General features: G+C 44.0%; 1 protein-coding gene across 1 annotated transcript in view; it reads left to right on the top strand.

Annotated features, from left to right (window-relative positions):
* Positions 1-525: 525 nt before the first annotated feature.
* Positions 526-13,804, top strand: part of BNIPL (BCL2 interacting protein like) — an 85,716-nt gene continuing 72,437 nt past the window's right edge. The window contains exon 1 of the mRNA XM_069218511.1: positions 526-757. Coding sequence (XP_069074612.1) covers positions 534-757 — 224 coding nt within the window. The 5' untranslated portion in view covers positions 526-533. The remainder of the gene's footprint in view (positions 758-13,804) is intronic.

The raw sequence follows: 13,804 nt of genomic DNA, 5'->3' as shown, positions 1-13,804 counted from the left end.
GGTCATTACACGCCCTAAAGGCAAGCCTGTATTTGCGGAGTGAGCAATGAAGACCAGTCAGGCCCCTCTGAAGAGGACTTTAAATGCTGATAATTGCTCAAGCCACGTTTCTAGTCGGTTAACTACTATTAACGCCTCGAGGAGAGGGCACAGTGCTTGTTTACTTCGAACAGTCCGTCGGTGATCTGCTGTCCAGTTGCTTCGTTTGAAATTACACGTCCGGCACGTCATATCTCTTAAGGTGAAACCAAACACTCATGTCGTCATAATTTTCAGCATTAGGTTATCTTATCTGCCAGGTTCACAATGTTTCTGGTGTTATTACGTTTATGCCGTGTTTGACCCTGCCTGAACTGTAGTTATCAAGTATACCTTTTAGCCTACGGCTGAATGCTTGACCCAGGCGCTCTCCGGGCCTCGGGGTAAGACCACACTGGCCCCCCCACAGCACCTCCCCGAGCGGTTGTGATGAGCTGACAGGCTGTCGGCGCTAAGGCCCAGATGCTCCAGCTGAGGAGAGGCGATCACAGGTAATGTGCCGTCCAAAAAACGTGCCTGCGAAGGCAGAGGCAGAAAAACCAGTTTATAATGAGTCCCACGGATGCTCTGACTACCACGGCTGTCGGCGGCGGAAGCCGAGAGCGCTCGTCGGTGGGTGCTTGCAGAGACGAGGCTCCGACAGGGGTGCAGGCGGCGCTCACAGCCGAGGAGAGATGGGGACATACATTGAACGCAGCGAGGAGACCCCACATCAGAGGTGAGCTCCAGGGGGGCGGCGCCGGGTTCACTGCACGGGGGTGAACAACAGTGGCTCCCAGGCCCGGGATCGTGAGTGTGGGGTGTGTACACAAACACTCTCTCGAGACCCCTGGGCAAAATAAGCCTCTGTTATAAGTTAGAAAGTTTTGTTACAAAATAAAAAAAACAGAGAACTCGTGAGCTACTTGTTAACTGAAGCGTAACGTATCTATCATGTCTGCCAGGAGGCTCTAAGGTGGGATAGTGAATCTGCGGAACAGATTTATCTATAGAAGTTCATGTTTTTGGCTCGGCCTCTCATTCTTATGAGGTCGATGATTTGAGTGGCCTTGAGTTGGGAAGTACATACTGTTACATACATGGCCAAAAAGTCACAGATTTGTAGTATGGAGAATAATATGAAAGATAAGGTGTTGGCATCTTTTATTTACAAGGAGAACTTGTATTTTGGAGCACGGTTTTGACACCAAACGAAATCTTTCTATAAGTCACAGAAGTTTACAATTTCCCAGAATGGACTACTGGTGAAAAGGTCAGTAAATTAAACACCGCTAACAGTGAATAGTGTTTTTGGGGAAATTACCTTACCGGGGTTTAAATTCTCACATTAAGTTCGAAGAGAGCAGTTTTTTCACTATTTATTTGACCAGCACCACCTAAGCATTAACTGATATGATTTTTAGTTGCTACGTATGTAGCTCACAATTTGCCATTAGTATGGCATCGCAGCGCTTTTAGTGGCTTTTGGTGATAGAACCAGTGCACCAATCCTAAAAAAAGATTTGTGTGGGGGGCTAACAAAGTTAGGCAGTATGCAAGTGACATCATAGCGCGACATCACAGCTTGTGACATCACGGCACATGAAGCCGCGGTGCATTACATCGCACAGGGCATCACAGGAAGTGGTATCACATCCCATGACCGCACAGGAAGTGACATGCAAGAAGAAGCATCACTTCTTAAGTCCTCCTACATTTGCTTAGCATGTCTATCATGAGTACATTTGAGCGCATTACAATATTTAACAAATTAGATTTTGCGTTATTGATGTGCCAAAATAGTGATGCAACCCCAATGCAAAATTTAGGCCTCAAGATATACATTTATTTTTTAAAACCCTGCCACAAAGAAATGGGCAACAAGGAGGCACATGTCCTTAAATATGTTCTGCTTAACTGGTTACAAAGTCTGCATTTTAAAATATCTTACAGGGTTAATACACCTTCTGCGTGTGTCCGGTAAATTATCTGTGATGTAAAGTGCTCTGATACCCTGCATTTGGATGCTTGGCGCTATAGCGCTGTAAAAGAGATAAAACAAAACCGTGGCATTTAAACAGTTATTTGGGTAAATATTGGGACAGACTGGCATATCTGACATTTTTACAATGCATGCATGTCTTATATACAGGGACTTGACAAAGGCAAACGTGTGCCTCTCTTAACTAGTGTATCTTTGTTTCCCCTCCATAGCATTTAGGTGTGAGGCTCCTAGCCAGGATACTCCAATAAAAGGAGGCCTGAAACCCCTTAACTTCGTCCTTTGTTACAGGCCCATCTGGAATCTGATAAGCCTCCCTGCCTGCACGATGCTGATAGTAACAAAAGCAAACATACCTCCACTGCTGAATGTGTCCTGGTGTCCAAAAACTACACTGGGACAAGTTTAGCATATTTTTGTGGGCCCCCACCCCATACAGGGTAGACGGCGTCCACCCTGTGACTACACACATCTACCCTCGACTTGTGCCCTAGATAGAACTCTGTGAGGGTGCCTATTCGGACTGCATGCAGTAAACAGATGACAAAGACCGCCTAAGGCTGGTGCAGAATGTTGATCGTGATGACTTCACACACCCTTTCTACTTCTCTCGTCTGACAAAAGCTGAATGAGCTGCCGGGGTTTCTGCCATCACTCTTATGGCGGCCATGCGATGCATTTAATGTGCTTGCTGTAAAACACTATATTGTCAGTTTTAGGTCTTGCCTGCCACAATGCATGCGCTCTTGCTTGCGAGAGAGACTGTATTCAACAAGGGGCTTGCAGCCTGCCACTACTTACCACTGGTTGGCTGCCCTCTCACTTGCTGCCTTTTTATTGGCCAGCAAGCACTGGCTTCACTTCCGCTTCTATAGGCCGGAGTACTGATTGCTTCATGGCTTTCCTTCCGCTGATTGGGTTGTGGTTGAGACACAATTTATATTTTTTCTTCTTCCCTCCTTGTTGAACCTCTTGCCATTTGTAACTGTTTTACAATTCCACACACACTTCAAATATGTTCTTTTCTTCTTTGAAATAGACGATTATTGTGACAACAGATGTTATCTGCTTCTGTTGTGCCAACAGGTGTTATCTGCTTTAAAATGTATTTTCACAGAAACATGGTCATGGAAGCAATTGCTTTCATTATGTGATATGATTTCTTCTCAAATGCCATTTTTTTTTCTTCCTTTTACACACCTGGGGTGATTATCTGTTTTGCTTGGAACCACAGGGGTGTTGTGATGAGATCCAACAAGCATTGGGAAAGCCAAAAGGCCACACCTTTGAGACAGCTGGCCCTACCACTGCTTTGTGTAAATGCTGTACACCTTGGCCACTGGCAATTATTCGTAGTCATGCTGTATATCAGCACGAGTGCTGTGCAGAATGGCTTAAAATAATAATAAAAAAGGACTACGATTAATCCAGCATTAATGGACTTTAAATAAAGGCGCATTTGTCCTGGCTGCATCATGGCACTTTTTAAAATCAGTTTTTGCCACACTATAAAGCATCTGTGCAACTGTACAGCATAGCTACAAAACATTGCCAAAGTCAACAACTCTCATATGCGATACCTATTGACATTGCCAATGCTTTTTTTCTCAGACTTCACTTCCTTTCCAATCTTATATTGTGACCTCGATTTCCAAGTGATCCATGATACACTGAAAGAAAAGCTTTCTGAGTTTGCATACCTCCCGTAACACCCCTCTTTCCTCCAGGGTCCTGTACTTGAGTTGTGCTCATATTTGTGACCTTTAACAAGCACCTAATATTTTGCCCAAGCTTGGAATGTCTCTATTTTAAATTTGTGTAGCACTGGCCTCTAAAATGCTATATAATCCCTGCAGTGGTCACCCTTGCATACCTGTAGGATCCAGTTGTGCATGGCATTTCACAGAAAGAAACACTGTACTCCAGATGTGGTCTCAAGAACTGGCCACCCTACTTCATACATAGTCTTCAGAATGGGACACAGTACTCAGGATTTTCCCTCCAAAACTGCACAAAGCCACTGATGAGGCCTCCAGGTCTGTACACAATTTAACAGACGTGGGTTACCAGAATTAGATGTATTGTAGACCTGGTCATGCTCTCCAAAGCTTAACACCATACTACACTTTGGTGTCCTGCCCAGAAGTGTACAATTACTGCACGGGTGAAACCACCACCACGTGGAGACTGGCATTCACATTTTGTCTGAATCTCATTCTGAAAGGCAGTCTTATAGAGACATTGGCGAGTTGGGAAACTGACTGCTGTATGGTGAATTATGTATGGTGAATTTTCTATATCCATGTACAACAATAACTGTTTGAAGAAGAGCGGGCTTATTAGAAATTTTCCTGTTGGTGTGAACGAAAGACGCGCCCTTCAAAGTGAATCTGTAGCTGGCTGTCTTAAGATGTTCACCTATTGGCCCAATATGGCCATCAGAGGCATTCTTGTTTGATCACTCCCTCTATCCCACAGAAGCATTTACTTTGAAGTTCTTTTGGAGGTAATAATTCACCCAAGCTTTAACATTCCAGGTTGATGGGGCACAAACTCTCTGCTACAACAGCTAAGAAAACCAAATGTTGGCTTAGATAGCAGATGTGATTTTTCACACACAGCCACATAACTGGCTCAGATTCTGTAACCTAATTTTGTTTGAAGTGTAAATTTGTAATTCCATATTCTGTTCTCTAGCAATATTTGTGAAATCATTTAGCTTTGGAATAAGGTATATTGAGCGCTTACTTGAATACACATGTAATTGGTACCAATGAAAACCAGCCTTGAGTTTTGGCAGTAGCAGTAGGTTGTATCAGCGATGTAGACCACCTTGTGTCTTTGGAGGTGCCATTGGGTGGGAGCAGCAGTACAGACAGCTTGGGTATTGGCTGTGGCATCCACTGGTAGAGGCAAAGCTGGCGAACTAGGGCCGTGACAGGTACATCAGGTGGTAGCAGCAGCACAGAACATCTTGGGTCCTAATGGTGTCATAAGCAGGTACCCGCAGCAAAGCCCACCTTCAGTTTTGGGAGTGAGGTCAGTAGCAGAAGCGTTGAATATTTAAAGAGCACCCACACTATGGTGTCTGTCCATTGTAAAATCTGTGTTTCATTTCATATATATTGTCATTAAGCTAAAGTACTTGTTATATAACCAAACAAAGTACAAAAGTAAGATGACGGACAAAGAATGGATTGAACTGCCATCTCGTCTTTGGCTTATAAGAAGGCAGTGGCAAATAGACACAGGCAACAAGAGAGGACATTTGAGTACTTAGGGGCATTGGAAATGAAAGGACACATTTGGTCATTAATGGAATTGAAAGATAAGCTATTTTACCACAGTACAAGTCATTCTAAAATGTTGTCTATCAACATTTATATTCAAGGTAAATAGATATAGAGTTAGAATAGGATATACAGCCTCACTTGCTGCTTACCTTGACAATAATGTTGGTGGTCAATATTGTAGAGGCAATGTGTGCCGGTCAATATTATCACAAATTAAGGTCTATATCCCGGCATCTAGAATGCAACACAAATAACCCAGACTGGTTTAAGCATTATCTGTAAGGTGTAATTCGAGAACTCCGACATAGTGAGTAGAGGGCTAATGCTTTTAGGGTATCTCACTTTTGGAAAAAAGTGATATTTAAAATGCTCAAATTAAACAGTTATTGGTAAGCATTCAGGAATGCATTCCTGTGCTGTATACTTATCTCAGACGACTGGAGTGGGAGAGTGCACAAAGAAAAAAAAAGAGTGGACTGGAACACAGTCCCAAGTGCTTACGAAGTCCATGCACATGGATACAAGTTAAAAGATTGTGCCCAATTCATTTTTTAATAGTCAGGGCCAGAGTGCAAGGGTTTCAAAGATATGGCTATCTCTGTATTTTGCTCCCTTGATGTAGTACATGGGCATAAAACATCCCACCAATAATTGTGCTCCAAATGTGTTCTTTGGAATAGCTAGATTATTACAAATGGGGCAACCACCAAACTTCCATAATCACTATTAAAATTACAAAGCGTTTTAATTGTAACTGGCTCTGAGTAGTACAGAAAAAATGGAAAGTGTAATTCAGCATCACCGTAGCATTATCCCAAGAATATACAGAACAGAATTTGTTCAGTCGATTGCCTAATAATAGGAATGCTTAAACTCATGTGCAAAGGTACAAATTGGTATTCAAACCAGTATCTATGCGTTTGATGCTGAAAATGCAATCCAATGTACTTTTTCCCCAAGGATGCGGCAGTGAGATCCTAGCAAAATGTAAAATCCATAAGAAGTTTTAGAAGCCTATTCCTATCAAGTACATCAATATTTCTTTTTCATATCCAAAGACCCTAAGGTGGGTAAAAGGAGTGGGTCCCTGGGCAAGCGAGAGCAGAGGTGATGCTCAGAGGGAGAGGAATAAGCAGAAAAGTGAGGTAGTGTGGCATTATACACATCACAGGAAAAGGCATAAGTAGGGTTATGTGTCCGATTATGAAGGCCTCACCTCAGTTACTATAAGCAGTGTTGCAGACCTTGTCTGGATTATTTAAACCACATTCTATAGTCTCTACTTGGAAAACTGCAACAAGTTCTGGTGATCACACATGCATACTAAGACCAGTTCTGCAGGCCTCATCTAAAGAGCTGCAAACAGTTAGGAGCGCACCTGCCTAACATCCCAGCAAATAATCAGCCCCATTGCATCATGGTAAATGTAGTTTCCTCAAAAAACGAACTCAGTTACTTTTAAATATTTCACCTCTAAATAGGTGCAGCCTTTGCTGTGCATCTCTGGACACATGTGTTTCTGGGTTAATCCCTTCTTCAGCAGAGAACAAGTTTGCGGGGTGCTGGAAATGCTGCCATTAATCATCCGGTTTCAATACCTCTTCACTGGCATGCCGGTGCCTGCTCAAGGGAGCCTTTTTAAAGTTACAAACAGTTAGGAGCACACCTGCCTAACATCCCAGCAAATAATCAGCCCCATTGCATCATGATAAATGTAGTTTCCTCAAAAAAAGAACACAGTTACTTTTAAATATTTCACCTCATCTAAAGAGCTGTGTCCTTCTCTGAAGGCTTAATTTAGATTATTGCATGAGCTTCTGAGACCTTTCCATGGCGTTTCACAACACCATGAACGCACTGGTCTGGTGAATGCACTGAGGCTTTTGTGTCCAACCGTAGCCATGCATACATTCTTAGGCACCATCTACATTATTAGCACATGCTTGGTGGTTTGTGCACTGGTGTGGTATTGGTCCGATTTACAACATTCATCACCTCAAAACACCATATGAGAAAAAACCCACTGCAGAACCGAATCATACATTTTCCATGATTAAAACAAGCCATTTTCAGGAGATCTGAACATTTTTACCCATGAGGCCTTTTTAAAGACATTCTCTGGTGGAAACATGTGACTTGCATATGTTATTTTAAAAATACATTGTTACCCAAACCTCATAGATCAAGATCTTCAACCTTAATGTCTGAAACTACAAGAAAAATGCAACCGAAATACAGGTGAGGAAAAAAAATATTCTCCATCAATGAGGAGGCTATATCTCTATTAGGTATATAAAGATCGCTTGGCAATAATCCAATCGCCGATCCTTGGATAAAAAGAGCCAAGGCTCGAGGAAGAACACCTGATGTCCAACCTGAAACGTATAGAACTCTCAGACATTCGGAACAAAAAAAAAACTGTTACTTTCTAAATAGTGGCAATAAAAGATGTCCACAGACACTCAGAAGCCTATGGGCTTCAGTGCTGCATAAATGTCCCAAAAATAATGAAAAAAACTACACCTCTCATGCTTTTTCCATAAATCTATGAAACAAGTGGCTAATTCAGTTCTTCCTATATAAATTATTGCTTGGTTAGTAAGCAGTCTGAAAGATAAAAAAAAAACTATATGTTGGCTTCTCTAATAAGTTGCACCACGTAATTTACAGGTGTAAAAAACATACATTTTACAGAGAAAGATATCGTCAAGTTTCACAATTCAATTGCTGATGAAAATTAATACAAAATTATTTTTCGCGCAAAAATGTTATCGTGCTAAAAAACTGTGTGCTAAGAGTGGGAATTTGGAGGGATATATTCCTAGAATGCGCTCTTTAGCATATTTTTCTAGAAATAAAAAGGCACAATCTTCCAAAAACAAAATAAAGGATGATAGGTGGGAAAAAAACATAATAAAGTCCATATAGACACATGGGGAAAATTCTACCTTTCCTGTCGCAGGAGCTTCAGGTCAATGTAGTCTTGCATGGAATTCTTCCACAATTAACTATTGTAACCTCAAGGAGCACATAACTTTTCTGTTCATACAGTAGCATCCCTGAAGACATTTGATTGTGTCTCTCAGGCTAGAATCAGCCTCCTCTCACTACCACTGAAACAGACCATTAACTTCAAAGTATTCTACATAATGCATGCAGTGTTTGACACAACTTAGATGACTGTGTCTAATAACGCTTTAATATGCAAAGCAGAACCAATAATTTAACTTCTCACTCTTTTAAGCTTAAGAAGGATCAGGGTCCAGCGTAGTTAGGATGGGAAAAGGATGCCCATTTTGTTTTCCAGCTCTTGTAGAGTAACTGTACAGTGCACTTAAGGTCAATTCAGACACATTTTGCCTTGCGGAAAGAGCTAAAGCTAAATCTTTCATGTTCTCTTAATCTTTTGGATTTCGGGGTGTCCAATACTCCTAGATAGGCGTTAAGATATTTTTTTCTTTGGTGACGGCTTAGCACTAACTTTAAGAAACCCTCTGGGGTTCAAGTGTGTGCTTCAGGAAACCTTTCAAAATATCCTTTCTGGGATTTGTTTATTGGAAGTGATGGCCAAGCATCTCTAAGCCTGAATATTTCCTAAGGATAATCTGAAGTCTGCTTTATACATATTTTCAAATCTCCTCTATGGACAACAAAAGTCACTTTTCCAATCAATCGTAGCACTATTTGATTTCTTTGATATACAACCAGGTAACTAATATAGCCTTCTCATTCTGGCTGGTTCTATGGTCAGGTAATAAGTAGAGACTACATTTTCATTTTGGGCCCCTTAAATATGCTGTGTGGATACTTCCATAATTCAAATCTACACAAATTATTCATTACGACTACAGCGAAAGACTTATCAATAGGAAGTTAACCATCTTAGGCTGAGTTGATGCGCATTTTTGCACAGAAACACCCAGCTCTTTTCTAGTAAACATTGCTTCGTCCAAAATTTCCATTTATAAATCTAGATATGCTGCTAAACCTTTCCTTATTGTGTGTTTAACCTTAGATCACAAGTGAAATCATTCACAATATTCAACCACGATCTTTAGTATCTTTAGTAACATCCTGTATAAAAATGTATTTGTGAACAAATCTTCATAAAGTCTAGCATGGGTGGTACATTGAAACTGTGATGGTGACTACCAGCAACCTATGTATGTGTTGGAATTGTGATGGCATAGAGTTCTTGTTGCTGCTCTCTGTTTCAGAAAAAAATTGTCTCAAAATGCACTCAATCATCTCAGTTCACATTTGGGTGTAAAGTAAAAAAAAAAAAAAATAATAATAATAATCGCTGTGGGAGGCTGGCCTGGTTTGTACCTATGGTACTTACACCTTATACCAGGTCCAGTTATCCCTTATTAGTGTAGTGTAGGCAATTGTAGGAAAGTACCATCTTGCCTGGCATGTTACCCCCATATTTCACTGTATATATGTTTTTAGTTGTATGTGTCACTGGGACCCTGCCAGCCAGGGCCCCAGTGCTCATAAGTGTGCCCTGTATGTGTTACCTGTGTGATGACTAACTGTCTCACTGAGGCTCTGCTAACCAGAACCTCAGTGGTTATGCTCTCTCATTTCTTTCCAAATTGTCACTAACAGGCTAGTGACCAATTTCACCAATTTACATTGGCATACTGGAAGACCCTTATAATTCCCTAGTATATGGTACTGAGGTACCCAGGGTATTGGGGTTCCAGGAGATCCCTATGGGCTGCAGCATTTCTTTTGCCACCCATAGGGAGCTCTGACAATTCTTACACAGGCCTGCCACTGCAGCCTGAGTGAAATAACGTCCACGTTATTTCACAGCCATTTACCACTGCACTTAAGTAACTTATAAGTCACCTATATGTCTAACCTTTACCTGGTAAAGGTTGGGTGCTAAGTTACTTAGTGTGTGGGCACCCTGGCACTAGCCAAGGTGCCCCAATATTGTTCAGGGCAAATTCTCCGGACTTTGTGAGTGCGGGGACACCATTACACGTGTGCACTATACATAGGTCACTACCTATGTATAGCTTCACAATGGTAACTCCGAATATGGCCATGTAACATGTCTAAGATCATGGAATTGCCCCCCCCTCCCCCCCCCCCCCAATGCCATCCTGGCATTGGTGAGACAATCCCATGATCCCCCGGGTCTCTAGCACAGACCCGGGCACTGCCAAACTACCTTTCCCGGGGTTTCATTGCAGCTGCTGCTGCTGCCAACCCCTCAGACAGGTTTCTGCCCTCCTGGGGTCCAGCCAGGCTTGGCCCAGGAAGGCAGAACAAAGGACTTCCTCAGAGAGAGGGTGTTACACCCTCTCCCTTTGGAAAAAGGTGTCAGGGCTGGGGAGGAGTAGCCTCCCCCAGCCTCTGGAAATGCTTTGATGGGCACAGATGGTGCCCATCTCTGCATAAGCCAGTCTACACCGGTTCAGGGATCCCCCAGCCCTGCTCTGGCGCGAAACTGGACAAAGGAAAGGGGAGTGACCACTCCCCTGACCTGCACCTCCCCTGGGAGGTGCCCAGAGCTCCTCCAGTGTGCTCCAGACCTCTGCCATCTTGGAAACAGAGGTGCTGCTGGCACACTGGACTGCTCTGAGTGGACAGGGCCAGCAGGTGACGTCAGAGACTCCTTCTGATAGGCTCTTACCTGTGTTGCTAGCCTATCCTCCTTCCTAGGTAGCCAAACCTCCTTTTCTGGCTATTTAGCGTCTCTGCTTTGGGGAATTCTTTAGATAACGAATGCAAGAGCTCATCAGAGTTCCTCTGCATCTCTCTCTTCACCTTCTACCAAGGAACCGACTGCTGACCGCGCTGGAAGCCTGCAAAACCGCAACAAAGTAGCAAAGACGACTACTGCAACCTTGTATCGCTGATCCTGCCGCCTTCTCGACTGCTTTCCTGGTGGTGCATGCTGTGGGGGTAGTCTGCCTCCTCTCTGCACTAGAAGCTCCGAAGAAATCTCCCGTGGGTCGACGGAATCTTCCCCCTGCAACCGCAGGCACCAAAAGACTGCATCACTGGTCCTCTGGGTCCCCTCTCAGCACGACGAGCGTGGTCCCTGGAACTCAGCAACTCTGTCCAAGTGACTCCCACAGTCTAGTGACTCTTCAGTCCAAGTTTGGTGGAGTTAAGTCCTTGCCTCCCCACGCTAGACTGCATTGCTGGGTACCGCGTGATTTGCAGCTGCTCCGGCTCCTGTGCACTCTTCCAGGATTTCCTTTGTGCACAGCCAAGCCTGGGTCCCTGACACTCTAACCTGTAGTGCACGACCTCCTGAGTTGTCCTCCGGCGTCGTGGGACCTTCCTTTGTGACTTCGGGTGAGCTCCGGTTCACTCTTCTTCGTAGTGCCTGTTCCGGCACTTCTGCAGGTGCTGCTTGCTTCTGAGTGGGCTCCTTGTCTTGCTGGGCGCCCCCTCTGTCTCCTCACGCAATTGGCGACATCCTGGTCCCTCCTGGGCCACAGCAGCATCCAAAAATCCTAACCGCGACCCTTGCAGCTAGCAAGGCTTGTTTGCGGTCTTTCTGCACGGAAACACCTCTGCAAGCTTCTTCACGACGTGGGACATCCATCCTCCAAAGGGGAAGTTTCTAGCCCTCTTCGTTCTTGCAGAATCCACAGCTTCTACCATCCGGTGGCAGCTTCTTTGCACCCACAGCTGGCATTTCCTGGGCATCTGCCCACTCCCGACTTGATCATGACTTTTGGACTTGGTCCCCTTGTTCCACAGGTACTCTCGTCTGGAAATCCATTGTTGTTGCATTGCTGGTGTTGGTCTTCCTTGCAGAATTCCCCTATCACGACTTCTGTGCTCTCTGGGGAACTTAGGTGCACTTTGCACCCACTTTTCAGGGTCTTGGGGTGGGCTATTTTTCTAACCCTCACTGTTTTCTTACAGTGCCAGCGACCCTCTACGAGGTCACATAGGTTTGGGGTCCATTCGTGATTCGCATTCCACTTTTGGAGTATATGGTTTGTGTTGCCCCTATACCTATGTGCTCCCATTGCAATCTATTGTGACTATACATTGCTTGCACTGTTTTCTATTGCTATTACTGCATATTTTTGGTATTGTGTACACATATCTTGTGTCTATTTGCTATCCTCCTACTGAGGGTACTCACTGAGATACTTTTGGTATATTGTCATAAAAATAAAGTACCTTTATTTTTAGTATATCTGTGTATTGTGTTTTCTTATGATATTGTGCATATGACACCAGTGGTACTGTAGGAGCTTCACTCGTCTCCTAGTTCAGCTTAAGCTACCTTTTCTATCAGCCTAAGCTGCTAGACACCCCTCTACACTAATAAGGGATACCTGGACCTGGTGCAAGGTGTAAGTACCCCTTGGTACCCACTACAAGCCAGGCCAGCCCCCTACAGCAATGTCTAGAAGCCAGGCTCTCTAGAGGTAGCAGTGGATGAGCAGCCAAGGCTTATCTAGGAGACATACAAAGTTCATGCAATACCACTGGAGTCACACAGTACTCGCACACTTGAAAGAAAACAAGGTACTTTATTTTGGTGACACAAATACCAAAAATACCATAGAAACTTTACTCCCTTAGGAGGTAAGTAATACACAAATTATATACACTAGTATGCAGAAAATACAGAAACAGTTAGAAAACAGTGAAATTAGTGAAAATCACAATAGTTAGAAATGGGCCTAGTGGGAGCAGAAACCATATACTAAGAAAGTGGAATGCGAAAGCCAGTCTCCCACCTAGACAAGTGTGTGTGGAGGGGTGCTGGGAGTACTAGAAAACCCCAAAGGTAAGTACTAGAACCCACCCCAGAGCCCAGGAAAGCAGGGTTAAAACACAGTAACTTTCCCAGAACACACACAGAAACGAAAAGAAGGATTATGCAAGATCCAGAAGAGACTGCAAGACACCAGCGGTGTATTCTTGGACCTGAAGACCTGTGGAAGAAGGGGACCAAGTCCAAGAAGCACAGAAGAGCTCAGGAAGAACAGGAGCCCCTGCTAACCTGGATGAAGGTGCAAAAGAAGAACCACAGGAGAGGAAGAACAGTCAGTATTGCACCCAAGAAGACTGAGTCGGGTACCTGGTTGGTGCAAGTGAATTCCCATGCTGGTTAGAGGATTGCAGTTTGGTTTGCGTCACTGGAGTCTGCTAACAAGCATTGGCACATGCAAAGCTTGCGGTTTGGGGAAAATGGTGCTGCTGGGTACCAGGAAGGACCAGCTGGACTCAACCCAGGCGGGGGAGTCGACGGGGGGGCTCTCAGCAACTCAGAGAGCCCACAGGAGACCAGGCAGCACACACAGGAGTCCCACAGGACGGGGACAAGGAGGTGCAAAAAAAGGTCCACGCAGCATGATGACAAAGGCTCCCACGCCACCGGAGAACCACTCAGGAAGCTGTGCGTCGCAGGATAGAGTGCTGGAACTGCAAAATGAGCTAAGAACTTTGTGGAAGGATGCCAACAAGCCTTGGCAACTGCAAAACACATGGTGCACGG

Source organism: Pleurodeles waltl, chromosome 12 (assembly GCF_031143425.1).
Source record: "Pleurodeles waltl isolate 20211129_DDA chromosome 12, aPleWal1.hap1.20221129, whole genome shotgun sequence".
In the NCBI taxonomy this organism is placed as follows: Eukaryota; Metazoa; Chordata; class Amphibia; order Caudata; family Salamandridae; genus Pleurodeles; species Pleurodeles waltl.
The sequence above is the reverse complement of the archived record's forward strand: the minus strand, read 5'-3'. Positions and strand labels throughout refer to the sequence as shown.